The sequence below is a fragment of the Chroicocephalus ridibundus genome, chromosome 22 (genome assembly GCF_963924245.1).
Source record: "Chroicocephalus ridibundus chromosome 22, bChrRid1.1, whole genome shotgun sequence".
Lineage (NCBI taxonomy): Eukaryota > Metazoa > Chordata > Aves > Charadriiformes > Laridae > Chroicocephalus > Chroicocephalus ridibundus.
This window is the reverse complement of record NC_086305.1, coordinates 6,785,813-6,809,126: the sequence shown is the minus strand read 5'-3', so window position 1 is coordinate 6,809,126 and position 23,314 is coordinate 6,785,813. Positions and strand designations below refer to the sequence as shown.

The 23,314-nt window shown below is 54.1% G+C and overlaps 2 protein-coding genes and 1 long non-coding RNA gene across 4 annotated transcripts; all 3 read right to left on the bottom strand.

The window, feature by feature from the left end:
• Positions 1–577: 577 nt before the first annotated feature.
• LOC134526444 (complexin-3-like) lies at positions 578–2,971 on the bottom strand. Its single transcript, XM_063358333.1, has 3 exons — positions 2,170–2,971; positions 1,438–1,525; positions 578–1,099 (listed from the first exon to the last, which is right to left on the bottom strand). The coding sequence occupies exons 1-3, from the start codon at positions 2,322–2,324 to the stop codon at positions 863–865; spliced, it is 480 nt and encodes a 159-aa protein (XP_063214403.1). The 5' UTR covers positions 2,325–2,971; the 3' UTR covers positions 578–862.
• A 541-nt stretch (positions 2,972–3,512) lies between these two features.
• Positions 3,513–11,331, bottom strand: MATK (megakaryocyte-associated tyrosine kinase). Its single transcript, XM_063358332.1, has 13 exons — positions 11,129–11,331; positions 7,790–7,846; positions 7,457–7,570; positions 7,186–7,301; positions 6,641–6,860; positions 5,606–5,699; positions 5,440–5,505; positions 5,191–5,290; positions 5,015–5,099; positions 4,764–4,837; positions 4,463–4,658; positions 3,986–4,072; positions 3,513–3,845 (listed from the first exon to the last, which is right to left on the bottom strand). The coding sequence occupies exons 2-13, from the start codon at positions 7,796–7,798 to the stop codon at positions 3,663–3,665; spliced, it is 1,344 nt and encodes a 447-aa protein (XP_063214402.1). The 5' UTR covers positions 7,799–7,846; positions 11,129–11,331; the 3' UTR covers positions 3,513–3,662.
• Positions 11,332–16,305: 4,974 nt separating this feature from the next.
• On the bottom strand, positions 16,306–22,936 carry LOC134526310 (uncharacterized). 2 transcript variants are annotated; one of them, XR_010073936.1, is made up of 5 exons: positions 22,793–22,936; positions 20,625–20,800; positions 19,725–19,869; positions 17,191–19,171; positions 16,306–16,617 (listed from the first exon to the last, which is right to left on the bottom strand). It is a non-coding gene; the product is annotated as an uncharacterized LOC134526310 (long non-coding RNA). The 2 variants fall into 2 exon arrangements; XR_010073937.1 differs by having other exon boundaries at positions 19,030–19,171.
• Positions 22,937–23,314: the final 378 nt, after the last annotated feature.

The window sequence follows — 23,314 nt, the reverse complement described above, 5'->3', positions numbered from 1 at the left end:
GGGTTCAGCTAGCTTAGTCCTCGGGGACAGGCGACTCAGGCAGATTAGACCTCGCTAAAATAGGCAGGTATTAGTGATCTCAGCAGCCCCCAGCCTTCCGGCGCGGCGGCGTTTAAGCCAGTGCCGCTGCTCAACAGCCAGGAGCGGGGAGCAACTCCCCGGAGCGGGACGCCTCGGCCCCAACCAAAGGGACCCCTGCGCTGGCGGGGGATGCTCGAGGGGGAATTAAACGCTGCCACATCCCCGCCGCTGCTGCCCCTGGTCGGGGACAAACACGAAGTCCCCCGGCTCCTGAGCGCCGCTGGGGTGCGGCCGTGCCCGGGGGCTGCTGCATGAGGGGGCGATGGATCCAGTGGCCGAGAGCGATGGGCTGGGTGCTGGCTCGGGAGCGCGTGGAGCAGCCCTGCTGCACCGGTGTCATCGTGTCCCCCCCCTGCCAGCCCAGGACAGGGTTTGTGCGGGTGAGGGGTACAGCAGGAAGACCCGGCTGGTGCCAGCAAATGCCATGTTTATTGAGCCAAAAGGCGCGCGAGGCCCCGGGGCTTGTTCCTGGGGGTGACAGAGAATTAGGGACCGGTCACCCGCTGTGTCCAGGGGCTCACCCCAGGGGCACGGTGGGGAGGGGCTTGGCCAGCACGGCTGGAGGGGAGCCAGGTGTCCTGCACCCCAGCACCCACCCGGCGCACCCCGGGAAAGCAACCGGGAACGGTTTTGGGGAGGGAAAGCCACCCCCAGCACGCGTATCGGGACCCCCCACCCCCAGGTAACGGCACCTGTAACACCTGCATCCCATCACTCCTGGGGGGCAGGGGCTGAGCCCCAGCGCTGCCGGTGTCACCGGCCGGCAGGGCAGGCAGCGACGCTACATCAGGGCGCACTTCTCCTTCACCTCGTCCATGGTGCCCAGCGCGCGGTCCCGCAGCGCTGGCAGGTCCGCCTCCCGCAGCTTTGTCAGGAAGGCAAAGGCCCCGGCGCCATCCTCCTCCTCTTCCTCCTCTTCCTCCTCCTCCTCCCCCTCGCTGCGCACCATGGCGGCCAGCTCCTCCGGCAGCTCCACCGCGCCGCCGGCCACGTGCAGCTGAGCGTCGTCCCGCTCGTCCTGCGCGCGGGTGGGAGACAGCGTCGGGGATGTGGGCAGACGCAGGCGCCCACCAGCCATGGGGCGGGGGGACGGGGGAGCGCAGGTCCCTGGGGGCCAGCCGGGCGCTGCGGGGGCGTTGGGGACGCTGGGGGGACACCGGGACTGTCCGGTTCCAGATTCGGACAGCTGGACGGACACATGGATGGTGCAGAGACAGCAGCCGTTTGCTGCCCTCTTCAGGAATCATCTCCTGTCCCGGAGGAGGCCTGGCAGCCGCCGGGCCTGGGGCTGTCCCGGAGGATGGAGGGGCCGGGGTAAGACCCCCGAGGTCCCCCCGTGGGTGGGCTGGTCCTTACCTGGGCCAGGTGGTACTTGTCCCGCAGGTGCATCCGCATGGCGGCCCGTTCTGCCTTCTTCTGCGCAAAGGCTTTGTCCCGTTCGATCCTGCGGTGGCGGGGACCGCATCGTCACCCCCTGCCTCACCATCCCCCCCACCAGAGCCCACCTCCAGCATCGCCCTGCTCCTCCGGCAGCAGCGTCCCTGGGCCAGCCCCGCGCCGGGGTGGGAGGAGAAGGGGATGCGGAGGTCTGCAGGAGGGTTGCAATGGGGGCCTGGGGGCAGGGGCCACATCCCGCCCCTCCAGCCCCAGCAGAGATGCTCAGGGAAGGTGCCCGTTGGAGGCGTTTGCTCCTCCTGCAGCCTCCCAGCTGCTGGATGCGGGGCCACCGGGTCCCCCCAGCGCCTGGACCCAGGAAGGTGGGACCTTAATGCAATCCCATGCTGGCCACTGTCGTCCCTCGCCTCCACGGTGCTGGGCTGGCACCACCAGACACCCGCTGCTCCGGGGCGCTAACACCTGGGGGTGCCCCTTGTCACCTCCGGTGCATCGAGCCACTGTCCCAGCCCTGCGCCAGCCCCCACAGGGACGTCCCGTGCTGCGGGCGGAGGCGCAGAAGGGCTCTGCCCGTCCCTTGCCCCGGCTGCCTCCCTCTCCTTGTCCCAACCCAGGGACAGCCCACGGCGGGTGGGAGCCTGGTCCTGGTGCGTGGGGGACCCCAATGACCCCCCAGCCCCAGCAAAGCCTTACTTCTCCTCCAGCAGCTGCCTCTGGTACTCCTCAAACTCCTCGCGGGCCATGCCGTTGGGCAGCGTGGCCGCCTTGCCATCCTTGGGGGGCCCCTTGGGTGGCTCCTCCTTGCTCCCCTGAAAGCTCTTCAGGGTGGCTGTGAAGAAGGTGGCCATGGGTGGGCGGCTGTGGCAGCCCGTGCCCCACGGTGCCCAGTGCCACCGGGTCCCTGCCCGGGGCCGGCGCCTGCAAGGTCAGCGGGACCGGCTGCCCCACGGGCGCAGCGGATCAGGGGCGGATTAAGGCATTAGGAGGGGAAGACACAGCCAACGGGGTGGAAAGACCTTCCCGCGCCTCTCGCTGCACCCAAGGGTGCTTGAGGGGGGCGGTGGCGCAGGGACACAGTGGGGTGCTGCCTCGTTGGGGTGATGGGGAGGATGGACTGGGCTGAAAGACCCCCATTGCGTGGGCCTGAGGGAGGGCGGCACCCTCAGCGCCGGACCGTGATGGGGGGAGCCCAGCGCCACAGGGACCCAACGCCACCCGCACCGGCACAGGGGGGGTTGGAGGTGCAAAAAGTCGGCGCGCGGGAGACCCAAGAGGATTAGCCCAAAAAACCCAATCAAGGGTCAAAGGACGGGAAGGAAGGCGAGGCGGCGGGCGGGCGCACACGCACCATCGCCCGCGTGTGTGCGGCCTCGTGCCCCCGTTAATCCCGGCTCCACCGAGACGTCGAGATTGCTTGGGAGCCGGCGCGGCCGGGGGCTTCCCGCCGCCGGAGGACGTGCCCCGCTCCCGTAATCTATACGCAAGCAATTCCCATACAGACTCTGATTAAAAGAATAATCCCCGGCTGCGCTGAGCCCTGAGGGGAGAGGGGCCAGGCTGCACGCGGGGGGCTGCGAGGGCTGGATCTCCCGGGCCCCCCCAAGCCTTTCCCTGTGCTTCGCCAGGCTCCAAGCGAGGGATAGGCCTAATTTGAGCACAGAGGCTTAAAGATGCTGGTTGAACTAATTTCTTTGGTTTAATCAAAAAGCCCAAATCCGGGTGGTTTAGCTGGCTGCGCCCGATGTCCCCGCACGGGGCCGGGTGGCTGGAGCGGGGCCGTGTTGGGGTTGGGGTTTCGTCCTCCAGCAAGCGGAGATGTCCCTCCTGTCCCCCGTCACCGGGAGGGACAGCTCGAAGGGACCCCATGTGTGGCACCCGCCGTCCGGGGCTGAGTGTGGGGTGTGTGGGGCATGGCCCCCACCTTGGGAGGAGATCGACCCCATGGGAACCTTCTCTGGGCTGTGTGGTGGGAAGAAGGAGCTGTGCCAGGATGGAGGGAGGCTGTTGCCTCCTCTTTGGGTACCCTGGGGGAGGACAGCCCTCCCCCGCCGCTGCTGCCCCATCTCCACCGGGAGAGAGCAGCACCGGGGGCCACCCCACTGCCCGGCCATCCCTTGCCACGCTGCTCCCAACCCCGGCGGGTCCGGGGCACTTCTGACCACGGGTTCCCGGGAGCGGGATGGGGGTTAAACATCCCTCAGGTGCTTCAGCTCCTTCTGCAGCTTCTCCGTGAGTTTCTTGAAGGACGGCCGCTTGCCCGGCTCCAGCTCCCAGCAGCTCTTCATCAGGGCATAGACGGTGGGCGGGCAGCCCTCGGGGGACTCCATGCGGTACCCTTCCTCCAGCAGCTCCGTCACCTCCTTCAGGCTCTGGCAGGACGGAGAAGTCGGCTGGGACCCCCTTTCCCGGCCCCGCCAGGGGCTTGCCTTGGCCAAGGGACAGAGGGATGTCCCCGTCCCGTTGGTGCCGGCAGGATGTGACCTGTGGCGTCCACCGGCACAGTACTCACCAGCTTGGGGTAGGGCGCTCGCCCAAAGGAGAAGGTTTCCCACAGGAGGATCCCGTAGCTCCACACGTCCGACTTGGAGGAGAATTTCTGTGGCAGCAGGAGGAGAAGAGGCTGAAGGCGGACGGGGGCTGCGCTGGGCCCCTGTCCCTCCCCGAGGGCAGACGGGAGACAGCTCCCACCCCCCGCCACCCCCAGCTCCTCGGGGGTGAGACCCCCCGTATCCCTTTCCATCACCCGCACAGCCCTGGGTCCATCCCGCTGCATCCCACCGGAGCTGCTCTGATTCTCGCCATCCGCCAGGGCGAGGGCTGGTCAGGACAGAGCCCGACCTTCCGGAAGATGCGGGGGCTGAATGTGCCAGAAGCCACCACGGGGCAGGGACAGGTCGGTGGCAGCAGGGGGGACCCAAGGGCATGAGCTGCTTCGGGAGGGCTCCCCCGCGGCCCCGGCCCTCCCTCCTTTCCCACCGTCGCTCACGTTGTGTTTCAGGGCCTCCGGCGCCGTCCACTTCACCGGCAGCAAAGTAGCATCTGCGCCCTTGGGATTGACCCGGGCCAAGCCGAAATCGCTCACTTTGGCCACGTTCTCCTCGGAGATGAGGATGTTGCGGGCGGCCAGGTCCCTGTGCACCAGCTTCTTGGACTCCAGGTAGTCCATGCCCTGGGCCACGTCCCTGCCGTGGGAGGCAGAGCACAACGTCACCCCTTCTCCTCACAGCTGCCCAGGGGGATGCAGAGCACCGGTCCCCAGCTCGGAGGGAGGAGGGAGATGGACTTACAGAGCGAAGAGGAGGAGCTGCTGGGTCGGGACACGTGCCCGGCCCCGTGTGCGCAAGAAGTTCACCAGGTTGCCCTGTAGAGAAGGAGAAACACATAAGGACCAACAGGATGGGGCTGCCAGCGGACTTTTGCCTCTCGCGGGGGCTGCAGCGCCCGGCATCCATCCAACCCAGCCCCCAAAGGGGGATTTTCTCCCCAGACCTGAGTGGCGGTGGGTCCTGCTGGCTGAGGACCAGCTGGGTGCTCTCACCTTGCTCATAAACTCCATGACGATGTAGAGGCCGTTGTGCAGGATCACGCCAAGCAAACACACCAAGTTTTTGTGCCGGACCTTCCTGAAATGGAGGGGACCCGGGTCAAGGGGGTGCCTGCTCATCCGTGAGTCACGGGGCAGGGTGGGGCCGTGTCCCCCCATGGGGGTCTCACGTCATGGCAGCCGTTTCAGTGAGGAAGGCCTGAGCGGTCACATCACACTTGATGTTCTTCACAGCCACCTTCTGCCCCATGTACTCGCCCTGCAGGACGTCTGGGAGGAGACGGGGGGGGGGGGTCAGGCTCAGCACCGCACCCGACCCGCTGCGTCCCAGGCTGAGCCCCCCCATGCTACAGGATGAGGAGGGGACATCGGGGGGTGCCATTTGGCCAGGGAACCTCCGACCCCATCCTCTCACCTACCTCCGAACTCGCCTTGCCCGATGCGGTCTCCCAGCGTGAGGTGCTGCAGGTTCAGCAACCAGCCGGCTGGGCAGGGGCACGAGGGCAGGTTAGCAGGGGTCACCAGCAGAACCACGCTGCCTTGTCCCCAAAACCCAGGCCACGACCCCCTCCCGTCATTCCCCACCTTTGGCCAACTCCTCCTCAGCCGACTTCATGCCGGTTTTCGGTTTGGGCTTCACCAGCTTGGTGCAGATGGCTCCCTGCTCCTTCATGTAGTGCTGCCGAGGGACGGACAGACGGAGGCGATGTGGCGATGCCACCTCTCACCCCCAGGCTCGGGGCACGGAGCCAGGATGCAACCGCAGGATGCCCCATGCGACCCCACCACCATCACCACCCTCGAGGGGCCCAGAGGCACATTTCCCCCAGCGCTGCGACTTCCAGCCCATGTCCCAGCCCTGCTCGGCTCCAGGCACAGCCGGGGAAACGCCGTGAGGGACCATGGGCGATCGGGGATGCTACTGGCCAGCTGAGGGCGGTTTGCAGAGGTGACAGGGAGCGGAAGCGGCAGGACGGCCATCGCGGTTACAGAGCGGGGCCGGGGCAGCTGAAAGGGGGAAGGACCCACCCAAAAGCAGAAGTTGTGTCTAAATATGGAAAACGTATGAGAGTGCGAGCCCCTGGAGAGGAGACGGGCAGCAGCTACGAGACAGGGCGAAGATGGACCTTGAGGAAGAGCTTGCTGGAAGGATGAGAGCTAAAGCGGCGGCCCAGGAGCCCCGCGGGGTCAGCAGCCGAGGGGGTGTTCGGAGGGGAGAGAAACACATCCGAACACTTCGGCAGGGCTCAGACCTCATCCAGGGTCCAGGGGGGGCAGAGGCTGCTGGGATCTTCATTTGCCAAAATGCCCTAAGCCCCAGTGCTGCCTGAAGCACGGAACGAGCAGGGATGGGGGGAAACGTGGCCCTGTGCAGGGGAGCGGGGCTGCTGCCAGCACGGCTGCTTCGCGGCAGAGGACGTCCCCGGGGCATCCCAGATCTGTCCATCGCATCCCAAACTGAGTGGGAACCACAAGCCTTTGACAGGGATGGAGAATTGCACCAGGAAACGAAACCCAGTGAAAACCACAGGAGAAAGGGACAGGGACCTGCCACTGCTCGGTGTGACCCCTTGGTCCGGTGCTGGCGGCGCTCGCTGCCCAGGGAGGGGGGGGTCTCACCTCGATCATGTCGATGAGGTTGGAGAAGTACTGCTGGTTGTCGATGCTGAGCGTGTTCTCCTCGTGCACCACGCGGTAGTGGATCACCTCCTTGCCGAAGCTCACGCACAGTACGTAGTCGCCGGGGTGCCGGACAGACTCGCGCACCAGAAACAGCCCATCCTCGGGGGGCTGCAGCTCCTGCACCGCCTCCACCCCCGAGATCTTCCCGTGGAACCAGCTGGGGAGAGGGGCATTGAGGAGAGGGGCCGTGCCGGCAGGCTTCCCCCGCAGCGAGACGGGGAGAGCGGAGCCCCCACCAAAGCTACGTAGACCCCACTGCATAAAACCCCTCCCGGTGAGGTCCATCCAAGCTGGGTGGGCGCAACCGGGGTCTTTCAAGCCAGGCACTGGCCCCAGCAAATCCCTCCATCGCCAGGGCACGGCTACGGGCTGCTCTGCCCCGCCAAAGCCTGGCTGGGGGGAAACGCGCTGGACTCCTCTGCTGTCGCAGCGCCGGGGGCTGAGCCGGGCTGCCGCCCCTCCGTTCCCCCGGCTGTACTCACGGCATGAGGCTGAGCTTGGGGTCGACGCGGATGGCGCCGCGCTCCCGCAGCGCGCTGGCCGCCAGCAGCCCCTCCTGCCCCGTCTTGTTGTGCCTGGCGCGGTACCAGCCCTTGCCCTGGGGGCGAGAGGGTCTCAGAGCAGGGGAAGGAAGGCAGGATCCCCCTGGGAAGGGGGGGACCTGTGTCCGGCGGCTCAGCTGATGGCACTGGGGTCCCATCCTCTCCATGCCCTCCCGGGGCATGGCATCCCCCAAGCACCTGTGGGGCTCACCTCCACGGCCTCGATGATGGTGACCACGTCACCCTTGTGGAAGGCCAGCTCCTGGGCCTTGGGCTTGGTGTGGTCGTGCTTGGTGACGCACTGCGTCCCGGGGGGCCAGTGTTTCTGCAAGGGAGACGGCAGCGTCAGCAGGGACAGCAAGAGTTGGCCCCCCTCCACCTCCCACGGCCATCAGGGCCAGCCCCAAGGACCATCTAAAGCCCTGGCTGGGGACAAGGGGCACCGGGCACGACCCCCCCCTGCATCCCACAGCGGTCCTGGGGGGACATGTAACCCCGATGTCGGCAGGGGAAGTGCTGCCATCCCTGCGGCAGCCCCACTCACCCCAGACATGGCTGGACGTCAGTGCATCAGGGACTCCCTGTCCTCTCCCGCTGCCACCTGCAGAGAAGAAACCAAAGGGGGCTGTGGAGGGATGGGGCTGAGCTGGCCCGTCCCGCGCCGCTGCTGCTGTTCCCACGGGCTCCTTTGCCCAACGCAGCTCCTCGTAAGCCCGTGCATCGCCCAGGGCAGCCCCGCGCCACAGGAAGGAGAAAAAGGCTTAGAGCAGGCTGCAAACCCTGCCCGTGCGGCTGTACCCCAGGGACACTCCTGTCCCAAAGCCGGGGGGGGAGCAGGACCCAGCTGTCCTGGCCCTACCCCTCCTCCCTGCCCTGGAGTCCAAAGGTGCGCTCCTCTGCCCACCAGAGCCGCTGGCACCACAGGAGCCCGTCGCTGCGGCCACGGAGGGGAGTGTGGTTTTACCAGGAACTTGTTTTTTCACCTCCTGTTTCAGCAGCTCCAAGTCATCAGGGCCACGAGAGGCACCAGCCACGGGGCCCCGCTGACGTGGGACGCAGCAGGGCTGATGTGGGGGCCGCTCACGGCAGGACCAACGCTGACGGGCAAGTCGGGGCCGAGGCGGGACTGACACATCCGCTGGCTGTAGGATGATCACGCAAGTTCCCTGTGCTCCCCGTCACCAACTTGTCACGCTAGGATGCATGTGACCACTTTCCAATTAAAAATTGTGTGCCTTTTCCTCCTGGAGCACTTCATCCCCCATGTCACCTCCGTGGGAGGATCATAGATTCATGGAGTGGTTTAGGTTGGAAGGGACCTTTAAAGATCATCTAGTCTCAACCCCCCCTGCCCTGGGCAGGGACACCTCCCACCAGCCCAGGTTGCCCCAAGCCCCGGCCAACCTGGCCTTGAACCCCTCCAGGGATGGGGCAGCCACAGCTTCTCTGGGCAACCTGGGCCAGGGGCTCACCCCCCTCACACCAAACAATTTCTTCCCGATATCCAATCTAAATCTACTCTCCTTCGGTTTAAAACCACTGCCCTTTGTCCCGTCACTATAAGCCTTGGTAAAAAGTCTTTCTCTGTCTTTCTTGTCAGCCCCCTTTAAGTATTGAAAGGTTCAATAAGGTCTCCCTGGAGCCTTCCTTCTTCATTTTCTTTTCACACATGGGAACAGAAAGCTCTTGCACGCTAAGAAAAATGTCCTTAAAGAGTCACCAGCTCTGTTCAGCTCCTTTATCCCTGAAGGCAGATTCCCAGAAGGTTCCATCCACTAATTCCTTGAACGACTGAAATTGCAGAAGGTGGGACTCAAAGGGCAAATCCTCTCCCGCTGCCCCAGCAGCACAGGGACATGGAGGGGCACAGCCCACCCGCTGGGCCACTGACACCCAGCCTGTGTCCTCGGTGACACTACCGGGGCTGCTGTGCATCCCCGTACCACGGCATCACCCCCAAATCCACCCCGAGCTCTTAAAACTCAAGTCATGGTTTCTGGAAGTTTCGTTCTGATTTCAGCACCCTTCTTCCAGCTCCATTTTGCAGTTCAAATGTCTCTCCGTCACCGCACGGCAGACACTTTCTTTCCTTTTCTAGAAGGAGGTGGGATTTCTCAGCACGCGCAAGTCACACTCTTCAGCTTCGCCAAAGGTGCCACCCGATGAGACCCACGTCCCACGTAGGCAGAGCTGTTTCATGCCCGCCTTGCTCCTTCATACCAGAGAACCAGACAGCGGGAAGCCGCCCCAGCAGCTCCGTGCTCCTCTCTGCTTCCAAGACCTCGAAACAGCCAAGGGAGCATCGGCTTCCAGAGGCGAGAAACATCCGAGGAGAGGGAGAGGCGATTTCTTTCGTGCGCTGGTTTTCTTGGTGCCCAGCGAACAGGGGAGTCTGGGCAGGGCAAGGCAGGGCTGGGACCCAGCGCTGACTGCGCCGCGCTCGGGAAAGCCCACTGTTGGCCTCTTGGAAACTTCTAGCCAGAGCAGGATGATGTCTCCCCATCTCTGCTGGGCTGGGAGAGGTGCAGGGATGACAGCCTTTGCTCTATTCCTCTTTTGGAGGATGAGTCACGGTCACTCCTCTGCATCACCGGTGTTAAACCCCAGCCCGTCCCCATGACGGTGAGGATCTGAGGATGTACCATGCTTCCTCATCCAGAACAACAACAAAAAGAGGCACAATTCAGCTCTTGCTAGGTGATTGGCAGGCAGCAGTTTTATCTGTTCCAGAAGCCATCGTCAGCACAGACACCCTCTCGTCCCGCAGCCCGTCCCTGCCGCACGTATTATCTTGGTGGACTTGGAGATGCAAAGGCCACTCGGTGCCCGTTCCCCAGCCGGCGCAGCCAAAGTCTGACGCGACTGGATGCGGCTCAGCTCGCTTCCAGGCTGGCGCAGAGCTTAGGGACAGGGTCCGCTCCATAGCCCTCACTGGGGTACAACCCGGTAGGAGGAGGGATGTGCCGGCTGAGCTGGGAAGGATGAGTGTGGCTCTAATTTGCTCCTGCTGCTCCGGGACAGCAATTTCTGGTGAAAAGCAACAACTGTTTGCTCAGTCCTGCCCCTGTGTGCAGACCGGGTGGTGCTTGGAAGGGACGGATCCTCCACTCTGAGCGCCCAAGGGCCCGGCTTCTCTTCTGCCCAGCTGGCACCAGGGCTTGGAGTGCTGGACACGCACCCCCATGTCCATACCCGCCGCTGGCAGAGCCTGGAGACCGGCCAGAGCCTCCACCCAGCCACCAGCGGGCAACGGCAGTGAATCACCTTCCTCCGGGTGCCACTCACACGCCTTGTCCTAGAGCAGCTACTTGTTCTTGGAGATGTTTGGTCTATGTCGTTCCCATCGCTGGAATGAGCGTTCCCCGAGCAGGATGCGTGGACAGAAAGCCTGGGAGGAGACATTTGCCCCCGTCTTTGTCTTGGAGCTGTTCTACACTTTTTTTTTTTTTTTTAATCGGCTAACCTGATTATTTGCAGCGAGGATGAGAAGTACAGAAACACGGTGGGGTTTGGCGGAGCCATCCCACCCCCGAACTGGAGAGTTCAGGCTTGTTTCCAGCCCCAGCTGAGGAGCTGCCAGGACCCAACGGCGCAGTGGCAGAAGAGGGGACACATGCGTCGGCAGGTTGCCCCTCCGCACTGAAATCGGAGCCGGATGCTGGAGAACTGGAGAACCGGAGAACTTTGCTACAAACACCCGGCCGCGCTAAGGGTCACTTGGACGAACGGCTTCTTTGCTGCGAAACAGGCGACACCTGGCCATTTTCCTCACCGACCGCAACGCTCTTAACACTACAGCCCTGCGTCCATCCCTCTCCACTGACAGCCCAGACATGACGCGCGTCACCTGCTCTCGGCAGCTCCGCCAGAGCCTTGCACTTACCTCCCAGCCACGTCCATGCGGGGCCTTGGGGGCAGCGATGTCTCTGGGCGGCTCACGGCTTGCAGCTCAGCCTGGACTCAGATTCCCAGATCGCTGGAGAGTAAATTCTCTTTCGCATGGAGCAGCAAAGCTTTATTTTCAAGGGCACGCTCCCCGAAAGAGCTACTGCGTTATTTCCTGATTTGTCTCCTGGTAAGGGCTGTCGGGTCCTAGTGCCTGACGCCTGCGGAGTCAAACATTAATCAGAGGTGACTCATTATTTGACGACACTTAAAACAACTTTTACCCTTTGAGGGCACAAGCACACACCCTTGCTAGAAATGAACGGAGATTATCAGATCTTATATCCTGCAGCAGTGCGCAGCGCCCACAGAAAATTAAGGATCCACTGTGCAAATAGGGAGGTTTGCGGTTACCACCTCTATTGGCGTGATCAGAGCAGCTACCTGAGGAGTGGGTGCCCACGGCAACAGCAGCTCCCCGGGAAAACTGAGACTCAGGAGAGGATGTGGTGGGACCAGGGATCCTGGAGTACTGCCTCCAGCGCTGGGGCACCAACAGCAGAAGGACACGGAGCTGTTGGAGCGGGGCCAGAGGAGGCCCCGGAGATGCTGGGAGGGCTGGAGCCCCTCTGCTGGGAGGACAGGCTGAGAGAGCTGGGGGGGTTCAGCCTGGAGAAGAGAAGGCTCCGCGGAGACCTTCCAGCCCCTGCCAGTCCCTAAAGGGGCTCCAGGAAAGCTGGGGAGGGACTCTGGAGCAGGGAGGGGAGCCACGGGAGGAGGGGGAAGGGTTTGAAACTGGAAGAGGGGGGATTGAGATGAGATGTGGGGCAGAAATTGTTTGCTGTGAGGGTGGTGAGCCCCTGGCCCAGGTTGCCCAGAGAAGCTGTGGCTGCCCCATCCCTGGAGGGGTTCAAGGCCAGGTTGGCCGGGGCTTGGAGCAACCTGGGCTGGTGGGAGGTGTCCCTGCCCAGGGCAGGGGGTGGCACTGGGTGGCCTTTAAGGTCCCTTCCCACCCAAACCGTTCTATGAATGTATCCCAAAGTCTAATCCTGTCTCAGCGCTGACTTCTGTGAGACTTAGAGGAGGTTGATCCAAGAGCACGGCCCCACCTTGCTGCTCTATAGGGCATGAAAACGCAGATGCATCACAGGCTGGAACAGGCAGTTGCAGAGAGACCTTTAAACGAACACCACTGTCAACTGGCAGTGCCTTATCTATATCCTCCAGCATCCACAACCAGCGGGGAGGGAATAATCACCTCCGCAGCTCATCAGCCCAACCAGAAACGGAGATCGGTTTTGCACCAACGTTCAACATTTCCAATGTTCTGAGCAAAATGGGGAAAAAGAAGAAAAGGCAGTTTCAGGCAATCCACCTGAACCCACCACCACCCTTCATTCAGGGGTCAGGGATTTATTGTGTGTACTTTTTTGTTTTGTTTTTAACAAATGGTGCTTAAGACTTCAAAAAATACTGGCAATTCAAGGGCAAAGGCAGTGTAAAAGAAAACTATTCCAAACTAGCCAGCAGTTTCAGGTTATATTTTTCCATCAACAAACAACTTCCCCAAGCCATTTGAGCCAGTCTGTTCACAGGATTCTTAGGACTTGTTTCCCCAGGAGGAATCCTTGCGTTTTCCTCTGGATTTGTAAGGACGGATCCTTAGATACCAGCTCCGTCCAAGCCTGAGAATAAGCAGAGGAGTACAGGCTTACAGCCCTGCACCACACCGCGGGGGCTCAGCATCGGCTCTCCTGGGGTCAGCGCAGCACTCCGCGCCAAACAGAAACATTTGGTATTTGCGGGTTTTGCCACATCCGGGCATTGTTACAGACCGTGGGCCAAAGAACTCAGCATCACACACGGGGAACAACTCACTCAGGCTTAATAAATGGGCTCTCCCTGTCCTACTGAGTGGCCAGCAAAAAGACTCCCACTTGCCTCTGCCGGAGCTGGTCTCCCCCTTTCCATATCTGGGCACCTACCACCCAGTCAGCGCCTCGATCTGCAACACATTGATGCTCAAAACTGACCTCCCCCCCTCTCCGGTGCAGGGAAGTAGATACCTGCACTGGACGGCCCCGCTCAGTGTTGTACAGCTGAACCACCGGCGTGCCCACGTCCCTCCAGAACAGCCTACAGTGAGCTAAAACATCAAGGTTTTGGCTCCCCCAGTTCCAGAAGGACAGGGAACTGCTGGAGGGGGGACAGCAAAGGGCTGCCAAGATGCTGAGGGGACTGGAACACCTCTCTGATGAGGAAAGGCCGAGGGATTTGGGTCTCTTCAGTCTGGAAAAAAGACGGCTGAGGGGGGATCTTATCAATGCTTATAAATACTGAAAGGGGGGGTGTCAGGAGGATGGGGCCAGGCCCTTCTCAGTGGTGCCCGGGGACAGGACAAGGGGTAACGGGCAAACTTGACCATGGGAAGTTCCATCTCAACAAGCCCCGTCCAACCTGGCCTTGAACCCCTCCAGGGATGGGGCAGCCACAGCTTCTCTGGGCAACCTGGGCCAGGGGCTCACCACCCGCACAGGAAACAATTTCTTCCTAATATCCAATCTCAATCTCCCCTCTTGCAGTTTCAAACCATTCCCCCTTGTCCCGTGGCTCCTCTCCCTGATCCAGAGTCCCTCCCCAGCTTTCCTGTAGGCCCCCTTCAGATACTGGAAGGTCTCCGCGGAGCCTTCTCTTCTCCAGGCTGAACCCCCCCAGCTCTCTCAGCCTGTCCTCCCAGCAGAGGGGCTCCAGCCCTCCCAGCATCTTCATAGCAAAGATTTATATTTCAACCCAAGACTGTTGTTGGGTCATGTGGACAGAGAATCATTTGAAAGGGTATTTCACCCTAGCTAATGGCTGGAGCTATAGGCGTTCCTTTAACCGTACCCTGCTCCAAGCAGCCGTACACAGCCCCGCGTTCAGATGCTCTTACACACCCACACACTGCGCGCACAGCATTACCAGCAGCCAGGTACTTCCAAGAGGGATTCCCCAAGGAGCAGCACAGGCAGCAAATACGTTTTCACTAAACCCTTCCAGAGCAAACAGCGATGCACAAATTTACAAATTGACGCCCCGTGAAGGAAGCAGGCTGGGCAATACTCGAGGGAGGAGGGGAAGATGCGCTGCTACAGCTGGGCACCCAGCTCCGTACGCCCAGACCCCGCTGCTGTCACCACTCTTCCATCCAGACACTCCGCTGCAGTGTCCATGCTTCGCGCCGTGACTGTTTTGGGGTGACGTGCAACACTTAAAAGCACCTTCCACTTCTGCGTTCTTGGTCTTTGCATCTCTGTCCCTTACCCTGAGTGGGAACTGAAACACCAGTTAAAACCTTAGTATTTGGTATCACAACTCGGCTTTCACCTCAAGCAGCACTCGTGGCAGCATCTAATGGTTTTACTTCCTAATTTCTAATGAGGGAAGCTTTTTGGAGTGTGTGCACCGTTTCATCCTCTTTTGTTCTAAGGTAAAAGGCTAGAAATTGCTCACAATATTTCAACACTTCCCCCTCTTTCCATTTTACCAGAAACAGACGACAATAACTGTACGGCAAAATAAACCACCTCAGAGCTAAGGCTTGGGCAGGAGCCTATAGTTTAAACATCTACGGAAGCACCGAAATGCATCCCTCTTCAAATAGATGATTTTGTATAGCTTATAGCTCTTAACCCAGAATATTTAAACAGAACCTGCTTTACACCCCCGAAAAGAGTACTTAAAGAGGAAACAGCTTTATTTGCCAGTAAACAATGCAGAAATAATGTTTTCCAGTAGGTTCTGAAAAGCTGTTGTTCCAAATATTCCAAAAAGCCTGAAGGAGTGTGAAGAATGATCTGAAACCCAAGTTTCAACAAAGAACGCGTGCATGAAGCACTTTCAGCCATCACAGGCCAGGCTGGAAACTGCCACCGCTTTGAGGGTGGTGAAGAAATGAAGAAAACCTATAGAACGCACACAAACACACACAATACCAAGGGGGTTGGGTTTTTTTTTTGTTTGTTGTGGGTTTTTTGATCTGTTTATTTTTTTTTTTCTTTCCTACTATCTGACTGTCCACCTGTTTTGCTGTGGGAAGAGTTTCTTCCAGAGCAAGGAGGTGGGAGGGAAAAGACGTAACGGAAGGCAAGGAACTGCTGCTCCAGGCAACTTCCCTCTTACACAGTGGTGGGAGGTCTGTGGTGATTACAGCACCATTTAAAGCTACCTACAGTACACTACGTCAAGGAAAAGTTATTAAAAAAATGTAAGATAACAGACTAAAGCAGGACCTCTTTATATATAAAAGCTGGAACTATACGAACACTTTTATACACACAGTATGATTATTAGGCAGCATCTTCCCCCCCACGCACCCCTCCTTCACCCTCTGCTGTTCTAGCAATCTCTTCTTTTTTTACTGCATACATTAAATGTATATTTTAGGGATGGCAAGGGATTCCAAGTCCCCTGGTTGTTCTGTTGGTTTTGGTTGGTTGGTTTTTTTCTGAAAGTCAGCATTTTTAAAAAACATGAGGAGAAGGAGGAGATAAAACGGTAACAACCCGACTGAAGTGAAGGCAGCTGTAGGAAGGGAACACATAGAAACCTGCAGCTCTTCCCACATCCACTAGGGAAGCTGGGATTTAAAGTTTTTTAGATCATCACCACCACCACTACACCACAGGTAACAATTAGACTTACATTGCAAGCACTCACCTAGAGCTAAGGCAGCCAGCTACTTTGAAAATAAGAAATCGAGCATTCGGTGTCCAAGCTGAACTCATCTTAATCAAACTTCTGCACCGAGCCGCAGAGGTTCCAGGCAAGACAATTTAGTCTCATACTCTATTCTCTTTCTTCATATTTAACACGAATGACTGTAGGATTTAACATTTGCTTACTCAATATCGGTCAAGAAAGTCAATGTTTTCATTGCAAAGAAACAGCAAAGTCAGGCAAGTTGTAAGTGTCAATGAAAGAGAAGTAATTACATGTAAATGACCTTTCCTACCGCATACCAAACAACTACGCAAACAGAATGGAAGAGGGCTTGAGTTATGCGCTGTACAATTTTATGTCCTACAATAAGTTCTGTGGTTTTCCACATAGGCAATACCAAAATGTGACGGAAGACTCAACGGCAGATAGAAACGTTTAAAACAAGCAGCATTGTATTTAAAGACAACTTGGCTTTTATTTGAAATATTCACTCACTTTGATGAATCCCTTTATTAAAAAGTGAGCAACGTCAGCACAATTTCTGGTGTTACTAATGAGAAGAATATAATAATAAATGAAATGCAGTAGTTTAAGAGTGTTAATTGCGGCGGGGATCTCCAGTATATCACTGCCAGGAACATTTACCAAAGTGTCCTCTTTAGCTATTGTTAACTGCTTTTTTTTCCTCCACCTGTGCCTGGGCTGGGACATCATCTCACTCCTGACAGCTCAGTCTCCAGAGCATCCAGCTGACCTTTCTGACAGCGACCTGCAGCCCGGGTTCATCTGACAATGCAAGATGTGAGAAAGAAAACACATGACAAAAATCAGATATTGCAGTCAGGTTTTTAAACAGCAAAACTCAGCAGGTAAAGTACTAAAAATAAAGTTTAAAAACTGTTTAAGTAGTCCTGGAATTTTGCTTTACCTCAAGTAAGAAAATGTGACAAACTAATCAAGCTTTAGATTCTCTGGAATGAACAACACAGCTACAGCACTTGAGACTTCCCTTAAAAGCTTTTCTATAAATAACAACAGCAAGCGTTCAGAAAGGCAACACGAGCTTTGTAAAAGCCAAGTGTGAGTGCCTGGGGGCTTGAAATACACCTCTGCCAAATGCAAGTATCAGCCTTTCCTTATGAATCGGAAGGCAGCCAGGTCTCCTTCCTGGAGAGAGTGTTGCTATCAATGTTATTTGGACAGAGCAACTCAGCAGTGCTGAGGAGTCAAAACACCGCACTTCACACACTTTCGTAAGAAAACAACCAAGAGGCTGAGGAACCCAGGAAGAGGGTTGACAGCGTGCGCTGCTGTGCCCAGGGTTCCCGCCAGGTTCTCGGGTAACGCTGTGACACCGACCCCTATTCCCCAACACAACACCTTCCCGACCATGCCACACACCACTGCCAGGCTTTAACAGGCTTCACGCCTACAAAGAGTCCCGTTGCCTACGGAGAGGATAAAAGCAACACATTAGAAATAAAAAGCAAACGAACATGCTTTCTCTTTAACCAAACCTTGCTGCTTCTCTAGGCACACACCTGTCCTTGGGACTCTGCCTTGGTTTTTTAGCGCTTGGAAATTAGTTTCTAGATTGTGTTGGCACAGGCCTGTAAAACCACTATGAACATATCATCTTCCATGATAATTTTTATTGTATAAATAGCCAAGTAAGGAATTATCTTTGTCACTTTACCACTAAAACAGACACCAGCCCCTCCCCAGGCAGACACACACAAACCAACCCTTTGACCTGCACTTGACACCAACCAGAGCTTCCTGGGGGTCAATGTCAGGGGAATGAAAAGCTCAGTTCAGAGCTTCTTTCTAAAATTGTTAAAGATCTGAGACAACTGAGTGCATGCAGGATTTTACAGCTTCCCGGTAATCTTCTTAACTGCAGTAATCATACAAGAAATTCCCCCTCAAAAGCACACAAAATACCAGAATACATCACCTCTGTCATTTAGAGTAAGTCCTCGGGGGTCTCCATGAACGTTTCTGTTATTCACTGTCATTTTTCCATCACTACTGCAGTTTTATGGGCCTGTGCGAGAGTAGAACTTTTTTCCCCACCTTCTCGTACATTTTTTATTTCGGAGTAGGATTCTAGCACTGCTCTCTGAATACTAAACACAAACCCACTGAAACTGCACTCAGAGCTTACAATGAAGTCGGATATTTTTTCCTTCATCATTTCCAGTCTGAGACATAAAACATGTTGTTCAGGATAGCGACCCATGACAGTAACAACTGCTTTGCATTTAGGGATTTCTCACCAGAATGTACTTTCACAAGAGGCACATACTTATTAAAGTTTTGCCAACCCATTGAGTAATGTGCAGCAGCTATTTTAAAAGCTCACAGCCACGTTACAATGCTATTTAAGACAGGAAGGAACCGCAACATCCATTTAAGCTGCAAAGGGCTCTAGTGAGACGCCACTGAAAACCCCACATAGAAATTTAATGATTCATTCACATACAGTGACAAGACAGTATTTGTCATCATGATGGATATGACTTCATTTTAAAGCTCATAAGAAATAGCATTCATTTCCTAGCAAAGAATTTCTCCCAGCATTTTTTTCTTTTCGAGTCCACAGTGCACGCAAGTACGTCCCCTTGAAGATCATTACTGCCTCCTGCAGCACCTACCTCCTCCCTGGTATTCAGTCAGTCACCCGCCTGCGTCATCGTGGGCTTCTTCCAGGCATAAGTCATTCTTACACTTGCTGCCTTTGTTTTTTTTTCTTTTTATCTGCTTTTGCATACAATGAGAATGGGAAGAACGAAAACTGATCTCACTGGAAACGCTATACCCGAAGACTGAATTGAGATTTCAAATCTTAATGTACAATTTCATAACTAAAAGCAAAGTAACATTTTCAGGAATTCATGAAATAATAACAACGGAAACAATCTAAATGTTTCATCATCTGGCACAGCATCAAAACCCGTATTGACTCACGGAAAAAAAGCTCGACTAATACAAAACCTCGCGTGTAAGCCCATAACTGTATATTTGAAAAATCAGAGTGCGGTAATTATGCACCAAATGAAACCGCATGGAGTAAGTTCAACACCCAGATCAAGTACTGCTGAAAAAACAACATTGCAAACATGTTAAAAATCATGATTAGTATGTCTGAAATGAAAAGCCTCAGATAGCAATTTATCTTGTGAAGAAAGATGTTACCCTCTTCCACACGGTCATGTAAAACAGGCTGTACATCCAGCAGTCCTCCAGGTATATCCTCAGAGATAGTTGTAGCTCTGCTGCTGGTTTCATCACCTTCTCTGCCACGAGTTTGTTGCTTGCTCCCTGTATTTTTGTTAGTCTGTGAATGAGGAAAACTGTATTAGTAGCCCAATTCTTTACTATTTAGGAAGACATCCTTAATAGCATTTAAGCTAAAAATCCTTCATATTATTGTCAGTTGTTTGTCACCATAAAGCCTTCCCCAATTTGTTCTATTCCTTGTCATTATAGCAATAATTAAAGCAGCTGACAGTAGTGGATTAAATTTATTACTGAGATTTGCACCTCTAATGCAACACAGAACCAATGTCTATGCTAAAAGTTTGGCTTTGTTAAGCAAAAGCTTCCCCTTGAGTATCTGTCTCACATTCCGCCTGCTGCAACATCCAACAGGTGACATGAACAAGTTTCACTTTGCAAAGACAGGCAAGTTCTTCCAATGGTAAGAAGTCTTTCAAAAGAAAAGGCAATTTGAGAATCTCCTAGAATCTTTGTGCTCCACAAACACAAATTTAACTGTAAATATTTCTTTGATGGTGGTTATTATATCAACTACAAAACTGTAGTTAGGCTTGAAAAATTCTAAGCTTTTTATCACAAGCTGACATAAACATCTATATGATGCTACACACCAGGCACCGGTGCCTTCAATATCCGAGAACACTTCTGAACAGGTTACAGCTCACACCACCACCTCCTCTTCCTCCTCAGCATCCCTCCTCTGCGAGCAGTTCTCAGAAGGCAGCCGCTTCCACGCTTCTATTCATACAACAGTTCCTGGGCTCAACAAAGTACAAAGAACAGTGCAGACCAACTTGAGATTTACAGCTGATCTCACAGGCAAAACAGCCTGGCACCCTGCTGTAAACACTTTGGTATAAAAGTGGACATTAGGAAAGAACTCCAGGAAAGACAACTCTGAATGACCCCACAAGAATCTCTTGGAAATACGCCATCTTCTTCCCAGGCCAAACAAAAAACTTGACAATTCTTGTGCTCAGATATTTTCAAAGCCGTAACTTAGATAAGACTTAAAAGAATACGTCCAAAGATCACTGAACACTCGGAGCAAATAGGTTTTAGGGACATTGGCTTGAATAGTCAAAACCAAGTTCAATTGTGGAATGATTTTCAGGAATGTTTCAAGAAATACCGTTGAGATTTGATTCTGCTACGCTTATGTCATTGGGATTTTTTGAAGTGATAAAGTTATTTCCCTGTTAACTATCACATCACTTCAACATGAGTTGAGAGAAAAATGTGATAGAAAACATTTTAAAAGTGTTTAGGTTTCTCGGCATAGATTACAATTTCAGGGGAGGGACATTTGGCAAAGCCGAGCAACACACTCATGCCTAGATCCCATCTGGTTACCCCAAGAGTTCGTTCATTGCGGTGAACTGGCTTAAAGCACCTATTTATATCACAATTTTTCTTTCAGAAATGCTTCTGAAAGATGTTTTACTTACTGTACACACTTCTAGAACATAAGCGAGCCCAGGCACATTCATAACTCTACAAACCCATCCCACCTTCTGGCGGCTCCCGGATACATGCGGTGCATGCACCTGCTCCTCTGCAGAGACATCACAGAGCTCACATTGACGCTGGTTTTGAATCCTGCCGAGCTCCCGCTCCCTTGGTTTCCTGTCTTCTGAACAACATCTTTCTTTTTGTGCTCTTGTCATTCTAAGTGCTCCCGGTAAGTCTACAATCAAACAGGGCAACATATTCATTTCCCTTTCAATGACGGTACTGTTTTTCTACTAAAACAGTAAATGTCCCCTGAAAATAAACAGAAAGTTTCCTGAAACACTCAGATTAAAACCAAAAAACCTCCCTTTGGAGTCACATTCAAACCTGCAATGTATAAAAAGCTCACGAGCACTAACAGTTTGACAAATTTCTCCTTTAGTGCCTTGCTTTACTGTAAGCACTCGCACAAACATATGCATTTTAGGCTTCTTACCAGTCCAGTCTTGGCTGCAAGACTTACATCTGGCCAAATATATCTGCATGACTAGCGTTTTGTTGACTGCAGGGCTCACCTAGATACAGGCGACAATACTGTAGTCAAACACATGTGGTTAGACGCACGTCACCTCTCAAAATATGAAGAGCTAAGGACCCTTTTGCCCCGTGTTTGTCATTTAAGTTTTCAGTACAGCACTGACTAAGAGTCATAACGAATGTCAACAGCAGTTGAAAGAGGCCAGGCAGTCAACAGGCAGATCACATGCTTCTGAAAAAACCTGTAGGAGTTTTAGATGTGGTAACTTGTTGGTTGTTAAGTATACACTTGTAGGACATTACAGCTCTGCAAGCATCGCTTTAAGTAACAGATCTCTCTTTTCTTCCACCGTAAAAAGCAAGCTGTCATTCAGGTAGCAAACTGAGAAAGTAACACAGGTAAGGGGGGGGAAAAATCCCCTCTCAAGTCTCATTCCTCAGAGTGGAACCTGCAGTCGGGTGGGTCGCACACGCTCCCCCATGGGGACAGCTGGCCCCAATTCCCAGCATCAACAGACACACCAATAACCAGCTGCAGGACAGAAGGCACCCCAGAAGACTTATTCCCAAACTCTCATATGAATTAAGTTAGGAAAGAGATGTTTAGCACATCGACAAAAATTTATTCTTAAAACACAAGGTTATCTAACAAAAATCATAAGAATTCACATGAAGAAATACAAAGCTATGTAAATGAAAGGTTTGAAACAGCACATAATTGTTCCAGTAGGCAGAGAAAAATGGATTTATCACCAAAATATTTACATTTTATCTGGAGAAGAAAACTTCTCATTACTGAAATATCAGAAGAAAAAAAAAAAGAGGGTTAACAAGATGCCAGCCATGTTTTAGCAGTTTTTGCTTCCTGAACACAACAAAGCTATCCAGCGATTTTAGTTACAAATATACTGCTCACTCTCCTATGTTTTTCAACATACACACATGTCCAGGAGCTGAGCTCGCAGAACAGATTTTTAGAGTCTCTGAAACAGTGTACCTATTTAAACCTTCCCCTTACCACCCACTGTCCCCCCCTCACCCCCCCAAAAAAAAAACCAACCCCAAACTATGATGGAGTAAGCTAATCTACATCACCCCTTAAAAAGGCAAAATACTAATTCTGTAACAGTTTCATTTCGGATTTCTCAAATTCAGTGCTACAGAAATACCACTTTTTCTAGCAGAGTTTCAAGGAATTAATGAAAAATATTTATAATCCACATTTTGTATCATCATATTCTCTCAACCAATAGATATGGAAAAATATTGCTTCTATATTCAAGTTACTTCAAATTCTGTTTGCAGACATGGTAATGTAGGATAGTGTTATGTTTTCTAGTTACAAAGACACAAAAGAAAGAATTGAAAATCATTTCCCCCGTTCTTATTTCCACAGTATCAGAATATGGATTAAATACAACCTATTTTAACCTGTTTATGAGAACTGATATGAAACTGATATTTGAGCAAGAAGGTACAATTCACAACAGTCATTTCACACTGAAGAAACTATAAGAGAAAGATCTCTCAGCAGAGAGAGGCTTCTCCAGAAACAGATTCTGAGCAGGAAGCTCATCTCCTTCCGTGACTCCAGGAAGTAGTGGTTTTAGGGGTTTTTTTTTTTTTAAGTGTCTTACTTGAGAACCAACTACCTGTACTGCAAGGGCTTTAAAAGAAAGCATACACATACGTTGGACTTGGACGCAGGATTCCAGCAGCGCTTGCTTGGTGGGCAGTACGAATCCCCGGCCGGAGGCTGCAGCTGAGCAGGCAGGCGCTGGCTGGCGCTGCTTGCTCTCATAGTTGCTTGCAGATGTTTGTTCATAACTGTAATTATCCTGTATAGAGAATTCCAACAGAAAAGCAAAAAGATTAATAAGACAGACTGTAGTAAAGAAATAGTTGCTTTTAATTGACTGACACAACAGACAATTCACAGATTTAATGTCTTGATGTCTGCCTCAAATAGAGGATAATGAGATTGTTTACAGAAAAAAATACCTAATAACATTTTCATGGTATTGGCAGGAAATGACTTGGGAGCAGGAAGCGACTAATTGTGCTTACTCGAGGAGAGCTCGGCTGGGGGTGCAAGGGAAATTGCAGGAATCATTGGCGATAACGCTGGACAAGAAAGCAGTTTTAATTCATTCCCATGAGAGTCTCATTCCAATTCCAAATGGTGCTCAGCTTGAGTCACCCCAAAGTTGGG

Coding starts and splice junctions, on each gene's coding strand:
- LOC134526444 (XM_063358333.1), bottom strand. CDS start 2,324: ATGGCCACCTTCTTCACAGCCACCCTGAAGAGCTTTCAGGGGAGCAAG. Junction 1,526..2,169: donor AGGCAGCTGCTGGAGGAGAA/GTAAGGCTTTGC, acceptor CCGCCACCGCAG/GATCGAACGGGACAAAGCCT. Junction 1,100..1,437: donor ACAAGTACCACCTGGCCCAG/GTAAGGACCAGC, acceptor ACCCGCGCGCAG/GACGAGCGGGACGACGCTCA.
- MATK (XM_063358332.1), bottom strand. Junction 4,659..4,763: donor CAGCTCCTCCTCTTCGCTCT/GTAAGTCCATCT, acceptor CTCCCACGGCAG/GGACGTGGCCCAGGGCATGG. Junction 3,846..3,985: donor GAGCGCCCTACCCCAAGCTG/GTGAGTACTGTG, acceptor CCGTCCTGCCAG/AGCCTGAAGGAGGTGACGGA.